General features: G+C 30.4%; 1 protein-coding gene across 1 annotated transcript; it reads right to left on the bottom strand.

Moving 5' to 3' along the window:
• Nucleotides 1-4,769: 4,769 nt before the first annotated feature.
• Nucleotides 4,770-8,361, bottom strand: LOC107456983 (chromosome partition protein Smc-like). The gene is made up of 2 exons (XM_043052349.2): nucleotides 7,480-8,361; nucleotides 4,770-5,897 (listed from the first exon to the last, which is right to left on the bottom strand). The coding sequence occupies exons 1-2, from the start codon at nucleotides 8,262-8,264 to the stop codon at nucleotides 4,823-4,825; spliced, it is 1,860 nt and encodes a 619-aa protein (XP_042908283.1). The 5' UTR covers nucleotides 8,265-8,361; the 3' UTR covers nucleotides 4,770-4,822.
• Nucleotides 8,362-20,077: the final 11,716 nt, after the last annotated feature.

The raw sequence follows: 20,077 nt of genomic DNA, 5'->3' as shown, positions 1-20,077 counted from the left end.
TATATATTCTATATTTAAAAGCTTTTCCTTTCTTCATTGTTTGGACTCATATAAAAATAGCGATGTCAAACATGGCGTCACTTCACTTACCTGCCTACTAAACATTTATCAACAATCAATCAGTTACTTGCAGCAACCAAATGAAATAAGTTTCATTTTAAAATAAAATAGGTTAAACAACTTAGTTTGCCATTATGAACCATAATACTACGGCAATTGATTGAATGATAATAGTTAAGTGATATAGTTCAACCTCTGGCTTGGACAACTCTATATAAAAATTCAGAATTTTTTTTTTCCATTCACATGGAAAAATCATAAAGACTGTATCAAACTGTCATATCTATCAAACTCCTCACTAAGTGTTAGGCTTTGCCAATAAAAGTTACGAAATTCTTTTATAAGTACAAGCTGGAGCCCCTGAATTAGAGTATCATAGCATGGGAACAGCAGTACGAGCAAACTTTACGTCATTTTATCGCCAATTGAAATTTCAATCATTTTTCGACCTAAGCAAATATGGCACTTAATAGAATAAAATAACGAAAGAAAAAATTGAAAAAACTGCGTTTCGCAAGAAAATAAAAAGCTGAAAACGTGAAACGAAAAGTATAAGACACGTTTCCTTTGTGAATAAATGCTATTATACTTAAATTTAAAAAAAAAAATTTATATATATCCATTTTAAGTGGATTTAAGACAATAATGTTCGATTTTGTTTCAAATTCGTATTTGCACACATTCGTGTTCAAATTTCTGTTACATAGAAACGAAAATAACGAAAACCTACCACTGTTTGCCCGACTGCTACATTACCGTGACAGGTTATCAATGGCTACTAATTTACTCTGTGTTGCCAAATGCACTTGGATCCTACTTCCACTCTATAAACATTCAAATACTCTTACTCAGAAACTTCATCTCTTGGGATCTCAGAAATTTAATGACTAGGCAAAGTAAACTATTGTTATATACAGAGTGATTCCGTACTTCTGTACAGAGATTAAAAATCTTGGAGAGGAGGTAGTACAAATTAAAAACACCGAGACATCATAGCAAATCATCGGTCGAAAGTGCACAATTTACTCCTCTAGGGGCGCTTGCCAATTTTGAGTTTATTTGATTTAAGCTGGTACTTTTAATTATTTAAATTACCTTAAATTTTTTTCTAATAATTGTTGTCGAAGATTTGATTGATAATTCTCAGAAACAGTTGTTTCTTCGTAATTTAATGATTTAACTAGCTTATTCACCAAATCATTAAATTGCAATAAAACAGGTGTTAATGAGTCTATTTGAATGCAGTTTTAGATAATTATAAGCAAACATAACATTAACGTATATAAGAACTAGAAAAATAAAATTACCGGTTTAAATACTAAAGAACAACCAGCTGATAATGAGAAAGCACCCCTAACGGCTATTTATAGCAATAAGTTGGCGATGTTATTATGGCAATACGATTCTCAATCCTAATGATGTGCTCTACCTTTACTCCAAGATTATAACCTCTGTGCTATCCATAATACAGTTAAATAAAAGTGAAACTTTATCTTTTTCCGAGAGATATTCTTGTTTTTCCTCCAAATTTCTCAGTTAGAATTTTCTTCTTGGTGCTAATTTAGAAGGTTTCTATTTAGATACTCAATTGACGCGGTACGGTTACAGTTTCTTAATTCTTACGAAATAATATTGCAAAATTGTGAAATTTTCCTAATATTTTCTTGTAAATAATAATAGTTTTCATGAAATTTGTATTTATTTATTTATTTGGGCAATGTTCATGTGCAATCGACACTCGTTATAATAACAACTGTGTGTCATAATGAAAATGTTAGTTATTAAGGGAGATCGTTGTATCGTGAGTGCAGAGAAATGTTACAACTACTTAGTCATGACTAATAAATAGGAGGCTAATTTCCTCAGATCTATATGCAATTCACTCCTTTAATTATTAATATAGTTCAAAATAGTTAATACTTCATAAACTTCTTAAACAAGTGCCTTATCAGCAATCTTCTAAACTAAAAATTTAAGGGATAGTGTATCCGTAATTCGTTCAAAGAGAATTACAGATGTATTATGTTTATCATGCTGTAATAGTAAAAGAAATGGTGGTTTTAAGCCTTTTCTTTGAATATAAATTGACTCATGGAAATATTTTTGATTTAAAATTGTTTTCAAATATAATTTTCTTCGGAATGGGAAAAAATTAAATGAAATATTTTTTTTATTTTTCGCATCCCTGTTTAGGCAGTGGGGGTGCGATTGTTCCTGTTTTTCAGTGGCGCCATCTATGGCCAGGAATTCGACTTCTGCCACGCCATTCACACAACCACAACCCGTTAATAGGGCGGGTCACATTCACACGCAAAGGAGAAAAGACGTAGAACACACAGAGAGAGAAAGAAACATTCATGCATTGCCCGGGATTCGAACCCAGGACCTTTCTGATGCAAGAACTGTTTCCTGCCCCCTACACAGGCCAGTCGACGAAATATGGTCTCGATAATGAAAGGTACGCATCAGATCAGACATAAGTTTTTAAACGATCTTAAATCTGTAAGGCAACAATTTATCGAATTTTTAAAAAAAAATGCTAGATTTCATAAGAATATTTTCCCAAAGTTTCAAAACTTTATAAATTATTTCCATTATTTTTTCCAATTCGAATGTACAAACGGGACTTCATGTATCAGTCGTTATTATGAAAGAGTCTCTTTTATAAGGGACATACAAAAGTGTATTGACTTAAAATTTTTTACCATCTCCATTATCTTTGTATAGCCCTGGGCAGTTGTCTAGTGGATAATCCGACTCTATGACTGTAATTAACGATTATTTTTGCATGGAAGCAGCAGACATGTCTCGCTGGCAAATGCTTGCCACTGAAAACAAGATGGCGAAGACAGCTCTCTCATTCATCTCTTTGCTTGGCATTGCAGTGACTTCGTCTTGAACGTGCTGAAAAATGTAGCTCTTTGACAAGCACACTTGGTTCATGCCAATTTTTTTGCTTTCTTTCCACTTACTTTAACGCTTTAAGATCAAAATTTCTGGAACATCTTAGTAAAAAAAAAAATATACGAAAAGAATAATTTACATTGCAGCGTCTGGTAAATAAAAATCTAACTTAGAAGGATAAAATTTGAGAAAAGAATTTTTGCTTCACTAATGACTCTTAAAATGGTGTAAATTTTCTATATTTTTATATTAAAAAATAAAATTTACATTAAGGAATGAAACTAACCTTCCAACAAAAGATGAGTTATATTCTGTGCTATGTAGACTAATGCAAAGCGATTGAAGCACAAATGAAATTACATAAATGGACATACTATAATTTCGGTTTAATAAACAAAAACCTTCTTCAGTGACACTGAACTGAACTAACTAAACTATAAAACTGAAACTATAGTATGTCCATTTATGTACTTTCATTTGCGGTTTATTCAGGTTGTTCTTTGCTTTAGTAATACTAACCTTTCATAGCACATTGAAATGCTGCAGCCCATCGGCTTGGTGCGCGAAATCTTCGCCTACCACGGGTTCGATTCCCTACACTTGATTCTGCGTCTGATGGGACAGCAGTTTATTCCAATCGTGTCTTATTAGTGGTTCGAAATGTATTAGTATAATGTAATGTCATGTTCCGGCGATTTCAGAGCCGGAAAAGTACATGTAGAGTTGGGCAGTGTGATGGGACCATTACTTCTACTAACTCCGACTACAGATTAATAAAAAGCTTAAAATTTGAAACAGAATAAATCTATAAGCGCTAATTCTCAGGAATAATGTTAAACAGCGTGAAAAGAATACAAATAAACAGACATAAAGCAAAGTACCATTTAAACATTTCTCATATTATATATTCGCCTTCTTTATTTGTACGTTGTTTCATTACAGTCGTAGTTCATTCTTAATCTCAGCAACGTTAAAATAATTCGTTTCAAATCATAAATTATCCGTTAAACGTCGTTTTCTCTTGTCTTTTTTTTTTAAATATTTAAATTTTTGTTCTGAATTCGAGAATCTCAAAGTGAAGCTCTCAAAACAATTTTTCTCTCAAAGAAATTTTTACTCAAATTTCTACATGTNATTCAGCAACGTTAAAATAATTCGTTTCAAATCATAAATTATCCGTTAAACGTCGTTTTCTCTTGTCTTTTTTTTTTAAATATTTAAATTTTTGTTCTGAATTCGAGAATCTCAAAGTGAAGCTTTCAAAACAATTTTTCTCTCAAAGAAATTTTTACTCAAATTTCTACATGTATATAAAGAATGATATATAATTATGTACTCAAAATATTTAACTTTCTTAACAGATGTTTTATTTTCAATTTTAATCTTTATTCTTTCTACTGCTTTCTATGTCAATAAGGTTAAAAGCAAAGCTATGAATGCTATAAAGTTATCAAAATTATCATATTCACTATGTATTACTATTATTTTTTTTCAATTTTCAGTTATACGCCTTTTCATGTATACGTTAATTTACACCTCTTCTCTGAAAGACTATACAAACAGTATTTTACTCTGTAGAATTTCAGTTCTAGAATGAAGAACTTTCTTCATTTTCGTAACACTGATTGAAGGTTGCGAACTCAGAGACCCAGATGAAAATTACAAACAAGTCACACAAAAAAAAATAAGAGGAAGAACTGCTTGGTCAATAGAAAAAGGAAAACAAGCTATGTCACTTAAATGCACTTAATACAATAAATACTTAAATACAATAAATTCTAATTTAAAAAAAAAAATACTAAATGCATGATTGTATTTTTATTTGATATTGTTGATTCCTTTAAACATAAATTTCCTATTAATCACATAATCCGTTACGGAATAAATTCTCAATTTCACTCATTCCTGAAATAAGAAAGTCGAGATCATCTTCCTTACAATGGTAAATTCGGTCTATGCAATAATTTAAAAACTTTTTTTCATCTCTTAAGGCACCCAGCAGTATCTTAGCTCCATCGAGATGTTTGGAGTGCTCCAAGCATTTCACATCCCTGTATGTTTCAGATTTTAGACCAGTATTTTTACTACATAGTTGCTTGTATATTCCACCTAGAAGCCTGTTCTTGTACATGACATTAAACAACGTGGACTGCTCTTGTAGAAGCTGTTGCATCGTATCACGCATCTTTTCAAGGTGTACATACATGTTAGCCAATCGGTCAAGATTTCTTTCTTCGTTTCTCTCACAGGAAGATTTGATCCTGTAAAATTCTTCCAGAAGTGATGGCTTACATTCCAAAGTTCCACCTGTTAAAACGGGAAAGATCATTTCACTTGTGAGAGGTGATCTAAATCTCAAGATTTTTTCAGCTTTCCTTTTGGCGTTAACTGGCACCAAAACTTGATTGTAACTTCGTTTACTGATGTTCTTAGAATTATCAATTTGAGCCCCAGATAAATTTTTAGATCTAGATCTCGCGATTTCCTTGTGATTTTCGGAAGAAATAAAACTGATTGTGTTATCATCATTAACAAAGAGGCGTAAATGGTTTAATTGTTTGTGGTATTCTCTGGCCATGTCTTCGAGTGTTTTAATGGAACGATTTGTGCTTTCGATTATGCTATTTCTACCTTTTTGCATGACGCTATTTGTATCAAATGATTTCAGAGAGGTTAATCGCTCTTCAGATTCCGCTATTACTTGTTTCTCTTTCTGGATTCGATTTTTAAGATTTGCTATTTCCTTTACCAGCTCGTAAGTCAAAGACTCTTCCTTCGTCAAAGACTTGATGTCTTGTGACTTTCTATCCAAACAATGTTTGATTTGTATTTCCAGATCTCTCAGCTTTTTGTACAGATCGTCACTTGAACTTAAGGTCCTCACAGATGTTTCTTTTTTCAGATGATTTGCTTCCTCAGCCAAATCTTTGTTTCTAAAAAAATAAATAAATAAAAGTAAATCAATAAAAATGGAAAGTCAGAAAATAACTTAAGGGCTTGGAATATTGTAATGATAAGTCGCATTTTTCAAATCGATTGGTTAAAATTTATTAGCTAAATAGCCAGAAATAGCTATACAGCGCTAGGCACTAGGTTTAAACTGAGCACAAGGTCAAATTAATATATATTTTCTTAAAGTATGGAATATAATCCTATAGTTTAGATATCTTATAATCCTATATAAGACTGCGATTTATGGGGCCATCAAGCGAAAATTGAAAAGCAGGATAAAACCTGTCGAAATGTTTTTTTTTACTCAAATATCTGAATCCTCTACAGCCAGTACAAATATGGCTGATGAATGGTGATGACTCTCAAGATTGTATAGGTTCTTTTTTCTGTACATACATGTGGGTAAAACGGGAATGGTCAATACCAGAGTCTTATGGTTTATTATTATTATAATTTTAGGTATTCCAATGCTCTTTCCTGGTTTACTGTATTAATGATTGACAAATTCGTTTAAAATTCAAGAGTGTTGAAACTATTCTGCTCATATTCCGAATGTTTTTTGTTACTATATCTGTTCATTCATTCACTTGCATAACAATATTTTTTTCCCGAATCAATCAGACTGACTCGTTTTGGTGAAAAACACTCCGATTTCCATGTAGGTAATTAGATGTTAATTCGTATTGTGTTGCCCTCTAGATGAAATTTCAGAAACTTGTAAAATCCCTGTATGAAAATAAAACTGAGAAACAGTTTTTATGTTAAAACGTCACATTTGCGAAGAGGTTTAAAATCTAGCATTGATTTCTGCTATTTCGAAAGGAAGTTAAGAATAATCAGTGACAATGTAAGGTTTTTCAGCAAACAAACTTTGCAAGAAAAACAAACTTGTGACAAATTCATGTTTGCAATCTCATAACAAGTTTACTATCATGATAAGTCTTTGAAGCGGAAAGGTTTATCACCATTTTCTTTTTAATATCTTGTAATTGCCATTGTTTTAGATCTCAGGAAAATTCTTTTTCTTTTTTTAACAACCAACACTGCTACAGTAACACGAAAATGTTCCGAAGAATTTTCTCCCTTCACCAATTTCTAAGAGTTGTTTTATAATCAAAACATCACTAACCACAAACAAGGTGGAATGTATTAAAATTACAAAACTACAAAGGAGGACAATATTAAGAGTCGCAAACTCAAGAAGGAGTCTACTGTTCAAGACCACAAATAGAATAAACTAAAATGTATCACAATTGTTTTGCTCCAAATTAAGGAAAAGAAAAAAACAAAAAAACAATATCATAAGAAGACTAATGAAAGTATGCAAAGGAAACGTAGTATACTAACATATAACTAAATCTCAGCTCCTTGCAATGCATGAAGAGGGGAGAGAAATAGGATTAACATCAAAAGAAAATGCCACATACCATGAAAACTTAGCAAATGATAATAATATTGACATCATAAATGATAACATTGACATCATATCTATAACATTGTATGATATGGTTGAAGACTTAGTACTAGTATGCATACGGAATTTAAAATAATTGATGTACCTACGCTTTACTGAAGTATCCAAGCTTCTCTCTCAAGTGCTGTTGTACTTTCAATTGCTTTTCTTTCTCTTCTTCTAAATATGAAAAAGAATTCACTGATTCGGTATGTAAAGTTTCCATTGGGTTTCCAGTCAACTCCAAAAAGGAGATTCTTTTGCCTTTTGGCCATTGTATATCCAAATCCTTCTCTCTTTTCTCAACTAAGTGGGTTAATCCATGAATCTTCTCCTTCAAATGGAGAATTAATTCTTCTCTACCTTTCCATTTGCCATCAACTGCCTTCTTGTAAAGCTCTGCAAAATTCACTGAGTTGCAGAAAATTTCCTTTTTTACCACAGCTCTTGCACATGCTAATTCCCTCTTCAATATATGGTTCTGATTAAGACAGTAGTAAAACTGAGTAGTCAATATGTTTTCAATTTCGTGGAGTACTTCTATGGATCTATTTTCTTGAGCACTGGTCTTACTGATTGATTTAAGGCTTTGAATTATCCAGGATGTATTGTTGGGATCATCATAGGGTAATTTAATTTTTAAAAATTCTGGAATCTGTGGTAACTTTACGTATGTTCTGGATGAACTGTTACCGAAAATATCGTTGTCAATATAATTATCGTTTGATTTTAAGCACTCTTCGTAGGTTTTGGAAGATGAATCCAGCGGTGAGGTATTTTCTTCGAGAGCATTATATGGGCTGTTCAAAATTAAATTTGGTCTATTTTCCGCTGACACAAGTCTTTCGAGGCTAGAAATTTCTTTAAGTGTGTCAGATTTTGATTTAGTGAACATAATATAAATTAATTCAAGTCAAAATTTGAAATAAATTAATAACGATTCTCTGTTTTACAAGATTAAAATTTTTCTTAAATATTGACAGCTAAAAAATATAAAGTTGTTGTTTGTATGAAGATGAATGTTATTGATGCCATTCCCTTTTTTACTTATTTAATCAACAGTGTAAATATTTTTATTGCTTTAAATTAGCAATGGGATTTATTAATATGACGTTCATTTCGCTAACATTAAAACCTAGATCACGTGACACTCATACGGATAATGTCCGTTTGACTAGTCATTTCTTAGCTGACTCCCTATGGGAGTAGATTGTTCCATTTCTTTTCAACGCCACGTTGATAATTATTATTGATTATTGAAATTTAACATGAACGATCTTTAAATGTATGCTCAGATCGATTACACATTAAGCGATTAAACTATAATTTTATAGTTTGTAGCAAAATTAATAAAAATAATAATTACGTTTTTGACCGTTTTTGCCGTGATTGGTGCCAGGGATATTAGCCGCAAGTTATTTAACAAATAATTTTATGTCTAATGAATGCAGAAAATAGACCAAAACATAATGATTATTATGTTTTGGTTGATTAGAAAGTAACGTTAAAGGTAATTCCTTAAATTCATTATCGACGAATAGAGCTGATAAAATTAAAAAATGAAAGGATAATTAATTATTAAGTTACGCAAGGTAAAAAAATATCCCTCTAACAAATTTTAACCATCTACTACTTCAATAAAAAAAAAAATTTCAATGTATTAATATCACCATTTAGTTTTTTTTTACTTAATTTAATCCTAATAAATAAATCAAAATTTAAAAATACCAAACTAATTAATTCAAAATTTGTTCTCCTAAAAGGGTACTCCAACAAATCAAAAGACAATTTTAAAAAGCAAGAGCATGATAAATTTAGCATTTAAACAACCCACATCAAACAAGAAACGGAAACAAGCTCGTTAAACTTTAATTTTTCGAAATTGTTCCACAATAGTTTCTTAGAAAGAAAAAGCGTCTTTCCAGTAGATAAGGTAATGAGTGTTTAAATCCAGAAATTACCTTCCCTCTCTTATGGCGAGAATCAGCTCTTTAGATCTCAGTCAACCTAGTTGATGCAACGAGGGAAACGTTCTAACGAGCCAAAATTTCAGAGAAAAGATGCCGTTGTTTTGTCGCCAAGAAAGTACACCATAACAGACTGAGGAGGGAAAAAAGAACTAAAAAAAATTGGAAAAGATCGGAATCTATGGCGCGAAGCACTTAAGGAACAGCCAGAGAAAGAAAGAGCGTTATCTTCTTGAGAACAGCTGGCTGTTTTTTTGCCTGTTAAATATAAGAACAAGGGGGTGAGTACACCGGAGTTTATTAAGCGGAGAGAAGATTTTTTTTTTCTCTTCCAAAACCATAAAGTTAAAAAGGGAAGAGCGAGAGGAGACTCGATAGTTTTGGAGAGCCAAAAGTTAGTCATCCACAACTAAAGATGCTGCTCTGGGTTGGGATGCGGAGATGTTTTTCCATCACGGGGGTCAACTCCAAATGTCAGCTTTGATTTGATAGACGTTTTAATAATTTGTTTGTAAAAACATTAAGCATAAAGTAAATGGAACGTAAACGAAAAGTAACGTTAAACCCAAGTAGCACAATTCACAAAAACGATATCGTAAAAACTTAGCTTTGAACATTGTACAATATCGTAGCGAAACACTGAACTATATAAAAATGGACCCCTTTTATAACGTATATTCAATATCGCAAAACAATATTGTTCGATATTGTAAAAACGTTGGTTGAAAAGTAACGTTGAATCCAAGTAGCACAATTCACAAAAACGATATCGTAAAAACTTAGCTTTGAACATTGTACAATATCGTAGCGAAACATTGAACTATATAAAAATGGACCCCTTTTATAACGTATATTCAATATCGCGAAACAATATTGTTCGATATTGTAAAAACGTTGGGGAACGTCGATCGATATCTCTCAGCATTTCGAATATCTCTAAATTTATATTTTAAATTTATTTTTTGGAATTATAACAATTTGACGTCATTTTTTGTCTTTTAAATGATTAATTTTGATTTAAGAACACAATAAAATTTAAAATGAAAATTTTTACAAACAGACTTTTAATGTGAAATCGACGGGAATCGTACAATATCGTATACACTATGTCGATTTTCGGCAATATTGACAATGGCGGTCGATGTAGACTAAAGCTGTTACAATATCCCTGTGCTACTTGGGAACGTAAAGTAAACGATATAGTTCAATTGATACGAGTATAGTGTTTGTGTTCATTTAAAAGATTGCGACAGAGATAATCTTCAGAAACCATTCAATGTCCTATTTAGTGCTAGTTCAATTGATACGAGTATACTATTCATGTTGAGTTCCGAGACTGAAACAGTGTGAATCTTCAGAAACCATTCAATGCCCTAGTTAGTTCTAGTTATTATATAGTTCAATTGATACGAGTGTACTGTTCGTGTTGATTTAAAAGATAGCGACAGTGAGAGTCTTCAGAAACCATTCTGTGTCCTATTTAGTGTTAGTTAATATACAGTTCAATAGAGACGAGTATACTGTTCGTATTGATTTACAAGATTGCAACAGTGAGAGTATTCAGAAGCCATTCAATATGTCCTATTTAGTTCTAGTTAATATACAGTTCAATCGATACGAGTATAATGTTCGTGTTGAGTTATGAGATTGAAACAGTGTGAATCGTCAGAAACCATTCAATACCCTAGTTCTGGTTAATATGTAATTCAATTGATACGAGTGTACTGTTCGTGTTGATTTACTAGAGAGCAACAGTGAGAATCTTTAGAACCCAATTGATGGCCTAGTCAATACATAGTTCAATTTATGCGAGTATACAGTTCGTGTTCATTTAAAAGATTGCGACAGTGATTATCTTCAGAAATCATTCAATGTCCCATTTAGTGCTAGTTCAATTGATACGAGTATACTATTCATGTTGAGTTACGAGATTGAAGCAGTGTGAATCTTCAGAAACCATTCAATACCCTAGTTCTGTTTAATATATAATTCAATTGATACGAGTGCACTGTTCGTGTTGATTTAAAAGATAGCGACAGTGAGAATCTTCAGAAACCATTCTATGTCCTATTTAGTGTTAGTTAATATACAGTTCAATAGAGACGAGTATACTGTTCGTGTTGATTTACAAGACTGGAATAGTGAGAATATTCAGAAACCATTCAAAATGTCCTATTTAGTTCTAGTTAATATACAGTTCAAACGATACGAGTATTCGTGTTGAGTTACGAGATTGTAACAGTGTGAATCTTCAGAAACCATTCAATACCCTAGTTCTGGTTAATATGTAATTCAATTGATACGAGTGTACTGTTCGTGCTGATTTAAAAGATAGCGACAGTGAGTATCTTCAGAAACCATTCTATGTCCTATTTAGTGTTAGTTAATATACAGTTCAATAGAGACGAGTATACTGTTAGTGCTGATTTACAAGATTGCAACGGTGAGAATATTCAGAAACCATTCAATAAGTCCCAGTTAATTCCAGTTAATATATAGTTCAATTGATGCGAGTTTACTGTTCGTGTTGATTTACTGGAGTGCAACATTGAGAATCTTAAGAACCCATTTGATGGCCTAGCTAATACATAGCTCAATTGATGCGGGTATACTGTTCGTGTTGATTTACAAGAGTGCAACAGTGAGAATCTTCAGAAACCATTCAATGTCCTATTTAGTGCTTGTTAATATACGGTTCAATTGATACAAGTTCATGTTTAGTTACGAGATTGCAATAGTGTGAATATTCATAAACCATTCAATGTCCTAGTTAGTGCTAGTTAAATAACGGACTCTTGTAACCTGTTCAAACTGAGACACGAGATTACAGAAGTCTAAATCTTGAAGAACTTATTCAATGCTCGTGTTAGTACTTGTTAATAGATTGCTATAAATATATTGTTTAATTCAAGTTGAACCACGAGGTTACAACTGTATGAATCTTCAAGAACTCTTTTAGTTAGTGCTGGTAAACTAATTAATGCCTGAATATCATTAGGAGTGCGGATTAAAACGATTGAACTTTAATTGCATGGTTATCAAAATTCTCGGATCTTATGCCAAATAATTTCTTTTTATGAACAGAGTTTAAGGAACCAATGATAAATGGAGAGTTCGTTACACATGTTTTGAGTGCGACATTTCAACATGTGCGGAGCGAACTTAATTACATGTTAACTGTTTGTCATTGGAAAAGAAGAGTCACGCATAAACTTTCCCTTTGACAACCAAAAAGAAAAGAAAAACTTGTCATATTTTTCTTTAATTTCGTTTATCATTTATTGCAATACGTATAATTGTTTGGAAAATATAAATGTGTAAATTCTAGACATTTATTTGTGCTAACCCTGTACAATGCAACAGGGACAAATCTAATTTTCAATAAATTTAAATGTCTTTGTTTTTAATTAATTTTTGGAAAATGTTGATTTATATAATTTCTTTTCTGAAAACGCTTAAAACCTTTTAACTCGCTGGTGGGTCAGCAGATGGGTAAAATTGGGAGAATGTTTCTCCCTAATACATGTTTCTTCTATCTAATATTATGGAAAAACTGAGGAGAAGACTGCAGGTTAAAATATTATTTTTTGCGTGCAGAACCGTCAGTGGGTTAAAAAAAATGTAATTGCAAGCTTGTTTTGATTTCAACTTTCATTTAGGGGTATTGAAAGAGTGTATGCATCATTATGTGTATTTATAATTTGGTTTTAATTCTTAAGTTTGGAATTTTAAATAAAAAAATAATAAAAGTTAGAAAATAATAAAAAAAATTACTGTATTCTTTCACATTTTATAACAATTTTCAGCTACTTAATGCTTTTGGCTCAGCGTTTATTTTATGGTTTTCAACCCTCTTATCATTTTAAAAGTTAGTTTAATTGTAAAAACATTCATAGACTCTCTATAAAATCTATAAATGCTTCTTCGCCAAATCCTGTGTTGAATTCTCAAAAGTTGTTTTATTTCCACATTTATTGGTTCGTAGGGTGTTGAGCCCCTGTCCAAGAGGTCACAAGTTTGATCACCTGCAGCCAAAGACTCCCCGTGAAGTAAAAAGCGACTGGTTCATGCTAAATATGTTGGGTCACAAAGTCCTCCATGTTCCCATAACAAATCAATTCCTCTGGGGGTACTGAATTGAAGATTGATCGTTCTCTGGTTCTGATCAAAATTACGATGTGTGGATGAATGAACAGATGTGATGGAATGAATAAATGCTCTATAAACGAGCTGTGACGTATGTGTGTGGCTAAAGTCGTATTCTTGGCCATATATGATTCCCCTGAAAACAAGAAATGTAGCCTCAGCCTTAAATTTTCTTGGTTTCACCAAGTAGACTAGCTGATATTTCGGGTGGCAGTAGAAATAACAGCATCTCTGTTATTTTCCCTGATTCCTAAATACCCCTAAAAAAGTTACTTACCTGGTTCTTCCACTAAGCTCTTCAATTGTGTCAGTATATGCCTTTCAGTTTCGTGCATGCTTTCGTAGTATTGTTCATTACTGATTAATTGATTTTTTTTAAAACCCCTTTGAAGAATAGGTATTCTGGCTAGTTAGTAATAAAAACAGATATTTCGGTCAAATGAAACTTATTGGAGCAATTAATTCAATCAATCATAGGCACAAAATATATTCATCAAACATAGGAGTTTAACAATTCTCCTCACTCACACACACAAATTTAAATTTTATATAAATCAGAAAACAAGTTTTGAAATCGAAGTTTGTCATGCCTGTAATTCTTGCACTATATAATACTACGTCATTAAAAAACTTTTGCTAGAAAGAGAAAGTGATATGAAAAAATTTTAAAGTTATTTTTAATGCATTCATTATAAACTACACTAAATAACTGTTGACTACAACTTTAACATAACTAATTAGTTCTTAATTTCCGTTCCATTAAAATTTTCCTATTTTGATTGTAAAACGTCTAAAAAAAATCATTGATTGGTTTTTAAGACAACACTTAAGTGAAATTTAAAATTTCGCTACAATTTTTCCTTTAAAAAAAATTCGTTCTACATATTTATTTCATTAAAAGCGAAAATTCTGAAATTCTAATTGCGAATTTTATTATTCTTATTATTACTAAAATAAAAAATAGCATTCTAGAATTTTTGTTCTTTAAAAAAAAAAAAAGGAAAGAAATGACGATGGAAAATTTCCGAAAGTTGTGAAATATTATTGAGATGGTACCCACCACCCATGACCCTCTGGCTATGGTTGTTTTTGCATCNTTATTACTAAAATAAAAAATAGCATTCTAGAATTTTTGTTCTTTAAAAAAAAAAAAAGGAAAGAAATGACGATGGAAAATTTCCGAAAGTTTTGAAATATTATTGAGATGGTACCCACCACTCATGACCCTCTGGCTATGGTTGTTTTTGCATCATCCCAAAAACATAGAAAATAAGTACAAAAATAATTCTTTCGCATCTAAATTTAAAGTCCATTGTATTACATAATTAAATGTACGTATACATTACTCCAAGTGTAATGTATAAGGCTTATTACTTGAAAGAGATAGATTAAGTTGTAGCTTCATTTAATAATTTAAACTAAACTTTTATTACTCATTTTAGTAAAAAGTAAATTACTAAGTTTTCGAATGATTGAAAAAGATAGATATTTTTTACATTTCCTTCCGGTAGATGGCAGTAAAACCAATTTCAAAATTATCTTGGAATGATTCGGTGGAATCTTGGTTCTCGAGTTATACACATGAAGTCGATGATTTTAGTTCAAAGAGATATTTGAATAAACAATGAATAAATAACAAAAAAATATAAGGCTACGGATACATAAACGTCAAAAAAAGAATTATCAGTAACTCCAAATCAAAATTTACAATCTTTTAGAATAGTAAATGAAATTAAATTTTCGATCTCGCAAACTAAAAAGCTCTATTGTATCAAAATATATATATATTTATTTTTTTCAAATTTTTTAGTGAAATATTTCATTATTTTATTTTTTAGCAAATAAATTTCAGGGATCAATAAAAATAGTGAGATAATTTTTTAAAAAAATAAATAAAACTTGAAATTTGAAAAAAAAAAATGCCAAACCTTTAATAATAGATTTAAAATTATTATTATTATGATATGGGTAACAATAATTTTAAAAAACTTTATGATCATGATACTTAGAACTCGGACATTGTTGGAAATTTTAACGTTACACGTTAAAATTTCCAACAAGCGTTAACGATACGCAGTATTCTGCACTGTTAGAAATTTTGAGAAGGTAACGATATTCAAAATTCTACATTATTAGAAACTCTGGAGAGTTAACAATACCCAGAATTAAAAAATGTTAAAAAGCGTCAACGCTACCCAGAATTTTACATTGTTAGAAATTTTGGAACGTCAACGTTATATAGCACTCTACTTTATCAGAAATTTTGGAGTGTGATTAAATAAAAAATTTGCTCAAACTTACAGAAACCTTAATATGATGCTGCACTATATTATAGTACTATATTATTTAAACTTGACTTTTCGTACTTTTTTACTCATTACTGTGATTCAACTTAGGTGGAAATAGGGCTCAATTTAACACTCTATTATGACATGTTCACACTATATTTTATGCATTAAGAAATACCACTTTTTAATAAAGTTTAATAATTTTAATAACATTTAAATCTTTATTCCAATTTAAGCACCAGCAAATAAATTTTTTTTCGTTCATAAAGATAGCTTTTGTAACTTAAAATTAAAGTTTTGCTTCAATCTAAAAGCACTTTTTTTTAAATTCGATTTTCCTTTGAAAGAGAGTTTTAAAAACATCTTCATGTTTATTACATTTGTGTCAAGAGTTGTTTCTATAACTTATTAAGTTCTTCAGAAATTCAAGCATATCTCCTACACGACATCAATTCGAGCACAAAATGATATTTTTATCCAACTGACTAGTGTCATTAGAGAAGATTCTATCTGGGAAGAAAAAAATAGAGAAATGGTGCGCAAGTGACAACGGATACTGTAAAAGCTATTAACACTTTAGTTGGGGATCCTTATCAAAACTCAGTCACTTCCTGGAAAGATAATCTCTCCCTTATTTCCGGTGTGGTTAACAATTTTGTTTTTCCAGTTCATCAGCCAGGGTTTATAATCTCTAACACCCTCTCCCTGGAATTGGTAATAATGCTCGAAATAGCTTGAAATAATATTCTTTACAGTATTTGAATTACTAACGATCAATTATAATATTCTATTAAGGGAAAGTGAAATTGAAAAAGGAAGAAAAGAAATCTCTTATGAGAGTTGTTTAATATAATTCATATATTTTACTGATATTAAATAATATTTTAAATTATATTTTTTAAATATTACTTTTAAAAATTATTTATTCTAATGTATTTTTAAAAAAAAATCTAGGTTTTTAAAATATCGCCAGTTTGGAGGGATTTTTTTTATTCTGATGAAAATAGCTTGAAATAATATTCTTTACAGTATTTTAAATTACAAACGATCAATTGTAATATTCTATTAAAGAAAAGTGAAATTGAAAAAGGAAGAAAAGAAATCTCCTTTGAGTGTCGTTTAATATAATTCATATATTTTACTAATATTAAATAATATTTCAAAATATATTTTTAAAATATATTTATTTTAATATATTTTTTAAAAAAAATCTGGGTTTTTAAAATATCGCCAATTTGGCGGGATTTTTTTTACTCCGATGAAAATAGCTTGAAATAATATTCTTTACAGTATTTAAATTACTAACGATCAATTGTAATATTCTATTAAGGGAAAGTGAAATTGAAAAGGGAAGAAAAGAAACCTCTTTTGAGAGCTGTTTAATATAATTTATATATTTTAATAATATTAAATAATATTTTAAAATATATTTTAAATATATATATATTTATTTTAATATATTTAAAAAAAAATCTAGGTTTTTAAAATATCACTAATTTGGCGGGATTTTTTTTTTTCACTCCGATGCAAATTATTAAAATTAATAAATCTTTTCCAATTTCTTGCAGGCAGTACAGGAATGAATGATTCAAATATTAAAAAATTGTCACTAAGAAGCGTTGCCGTTTTGCACTTTTCTCGTAATTTGCATATCTTGCACTGGCTAAAGATGGACCAAAAATTAACTGAACTCAGTTATAAAAATTGAAAATTTATTGCTCTATCAATTAATGTTTGTTTGTGATACCGAACGCAACTTTGTTTCAAAAACAGCCAAAAAATTTTATATTCAGCACTTAATGAATCAGCTCAGAACAAATGCGAACATGTTTATAATCAGAAGTATGTTAATGTGAAATAGTGACACAATCTGTTATTTGGCTTTCAAATAAGAAGACGTTTTATATATAAAAAAAATTTTAATGAAAAAAGATGTTTCGTTAACAGTTTTTCATCGTTCCATTAAACTTTAAAGTTGTTTTCTAAAATTTAGTAAAATATTATACATTTGTTTACTCATATGACAAAATAATGATCAATAAATATTGTTTGTAAGATTTTGCATCACAAAACCATCAATGCTGCAAATTTAATTATTAATAACCTTTTCAATAACTGGAATTAAATCTCGCCAAATAAAATTAATCTATAGTAAACAAAATTTCCGACTTTTTTCCGATTAACTAGAGAGCTCAAATCTCAATCTTATCTTTGCGTCTATGGTGACAATGCAAATATCAATCGCTTTTTGACCGCTTCAAGAAGAATCTATGTTTAATAGAAATTTCTATAACGTTCTGAGTAACTAGAGTGCTCAAATCTCATCTTGAGTTTTCGCTCTGCTAACTATACAAGTCTAAATCGATCTTTTTTACAGCTACAAGCAGAATTTACTATTAAATATAATTTATATTTAATCAAAATTACGGCCACTTTTCTTCTAACTAGAGTACTCAAATATCATCTTGCACTCTATGCCTAATGATAACATGAGTTTTAATAGTTTTTTGATTTCTACAAGCAGAATTTACCTTTAAATAGAATTTTTATCTTCAATTAAAATTAAGCCCATTTTTCTACTAACTAGAGTACTCAAATCTCATCTTTAACTCTATGTTTGTAGAAGTTTTAATCGTTTCTTACAGACAGAATATATCAACAGAATTTATCTTTAATCAAAATCTTGGTTAACTTTGGTTAAAATAGAGTGCTCAAATCTCATTTGAAGCTCTGTGCCTGAGGACAATGCAGAAATTAAAATCCTTTTTTTACTGTTACAAGCAGAAAAAATTTATCGTAAAAAATAATTTATCGTAAAAAATAATTTATCCACAATCAACTTTTTCTGATTGGCTAGAGTACCAAAATGTCGACTGAGCTTTGGGTCCACGTGTAAAAAAAATTAAAATTGTTCTTAAATGGTCTGAGCGAAAACTGTCATCAATCGAAATTTTGGCCTTTTTCTTAGGTACACAAACGAACTGACACAAAATTAAAAATTAATAATTTAGAATTTTAAAAACGACATTATTTAAACTATCTAAACAGGAGAATTTTTTATTTAGTTATTTAATTTTTTTATTTATTTTTTTTTTTTGAAACGTAAAATGTTCAGCGTATCACTTTTGTAATTATTTTATATCAGCACTGAAAATCATTAAATGTGGCAGAAATAATCTATTTCCCAGTTTTTAGTCTTAGTTCGTCGTTTTTAAAATTTTTATTTTATTATTTATTAATGATTTTACATTATATATCCCTCCATTAGCATTAGATCGGTAATAGGACGAAAGATTTTTCTGAAAGAAAATGAGCAGAATTCCATTTCAAATATGAGTATTAATCCAATTTCTTGAAAGCTGTAGTGTTAAATACCTCGCCTTTATTCTCCACAAAGGCGAAATAAAAATCGCCAGAAATTCCTCCCCAAACACACATCAAAACGAAAAGCTTCGACTTCTACAGACTTTTCCCTCAGGCGTTAGACCGAACAAGATAGAACAAAAAAAAAAAGAAAAAANAAAAAAAAAAAAAAAAAAAAAAAAAAAAAAAAAAAAAAAAAAAAAAAAAAAAAAAAAGAACAAAAACTAAATAATAAAACCAAGAAAAAAAGAACACCACCAGAAACAAAAGTACCAGCAACATCGCTGTGCGCTCCCCAACTTGATAAACGAGAGCTGCCAACTTTGTCACCGAAACTCCGCCTACTGCGCAGAACTTTTTTGTCTTTCATTGGCTAACGGACTTTAAAGGCGGAGTTTTCTTGACAGCCAATAAAATGATTGTGTGACGCAACTCATGGTAAATAAACGGGATCTTTTACGGAGTGGGGAGATGGGAAGGTGTATGGGTAAGCGGAGTTTTCGGAATGAAACGGCTGCTTCTGGGATGAGGAGCAGCATTTTGTGATCCAGCTTTAAAGGGATTTGTTTATTCTTTTGCGATTTTATTTACATTTTCAGAGTTTGGTTTTATCAATGGAATAAAATCTGATAATGCCGCAGAATTTCTTGAATTTGTGTATTCTTTTTTTAACTGATGGAAATATAATTACACGCGTGAGAGCTTATTGTTTTTAAAAAATATTGTTGGATCGATTTGGATAAAATGGAGATTGTGTTATTTTTATCTTTCGCTTTGAAAGGACAAGTTGTACTTTTTAGAATAATTAATAACGTTTTTAAAATTATTTAGCTTTTAGAATGAGTTTATGCTATTATTTCCATTCCTTTTTCAAGTTTCTGTTTAACGTTTTGTATATAGAGTATATTTTTTTAATTCCTTAAAATTTTATAGAAATAAAATGT

Source organism: Parasteatoda tepidariorum, chromosome 8 (genome assembly GCF_043381705.1).
Source record: "Parasteatoda tepidariorum isolate YZ-2023 chromosome 8, CAS_Ptep_4.0, whole genome shotgun sequence".
Taxonomy (NCBI): domain Eukaryota; kingdom Metazoa; phylum Arthropoda; class Arachnida; order Araneae; family Theridiidae; genus Parasteatoda; species Parasteatoda tepidariorum.
This window is presented reverse-complemented; position numbering and strand designations above follow the sequence as displayed.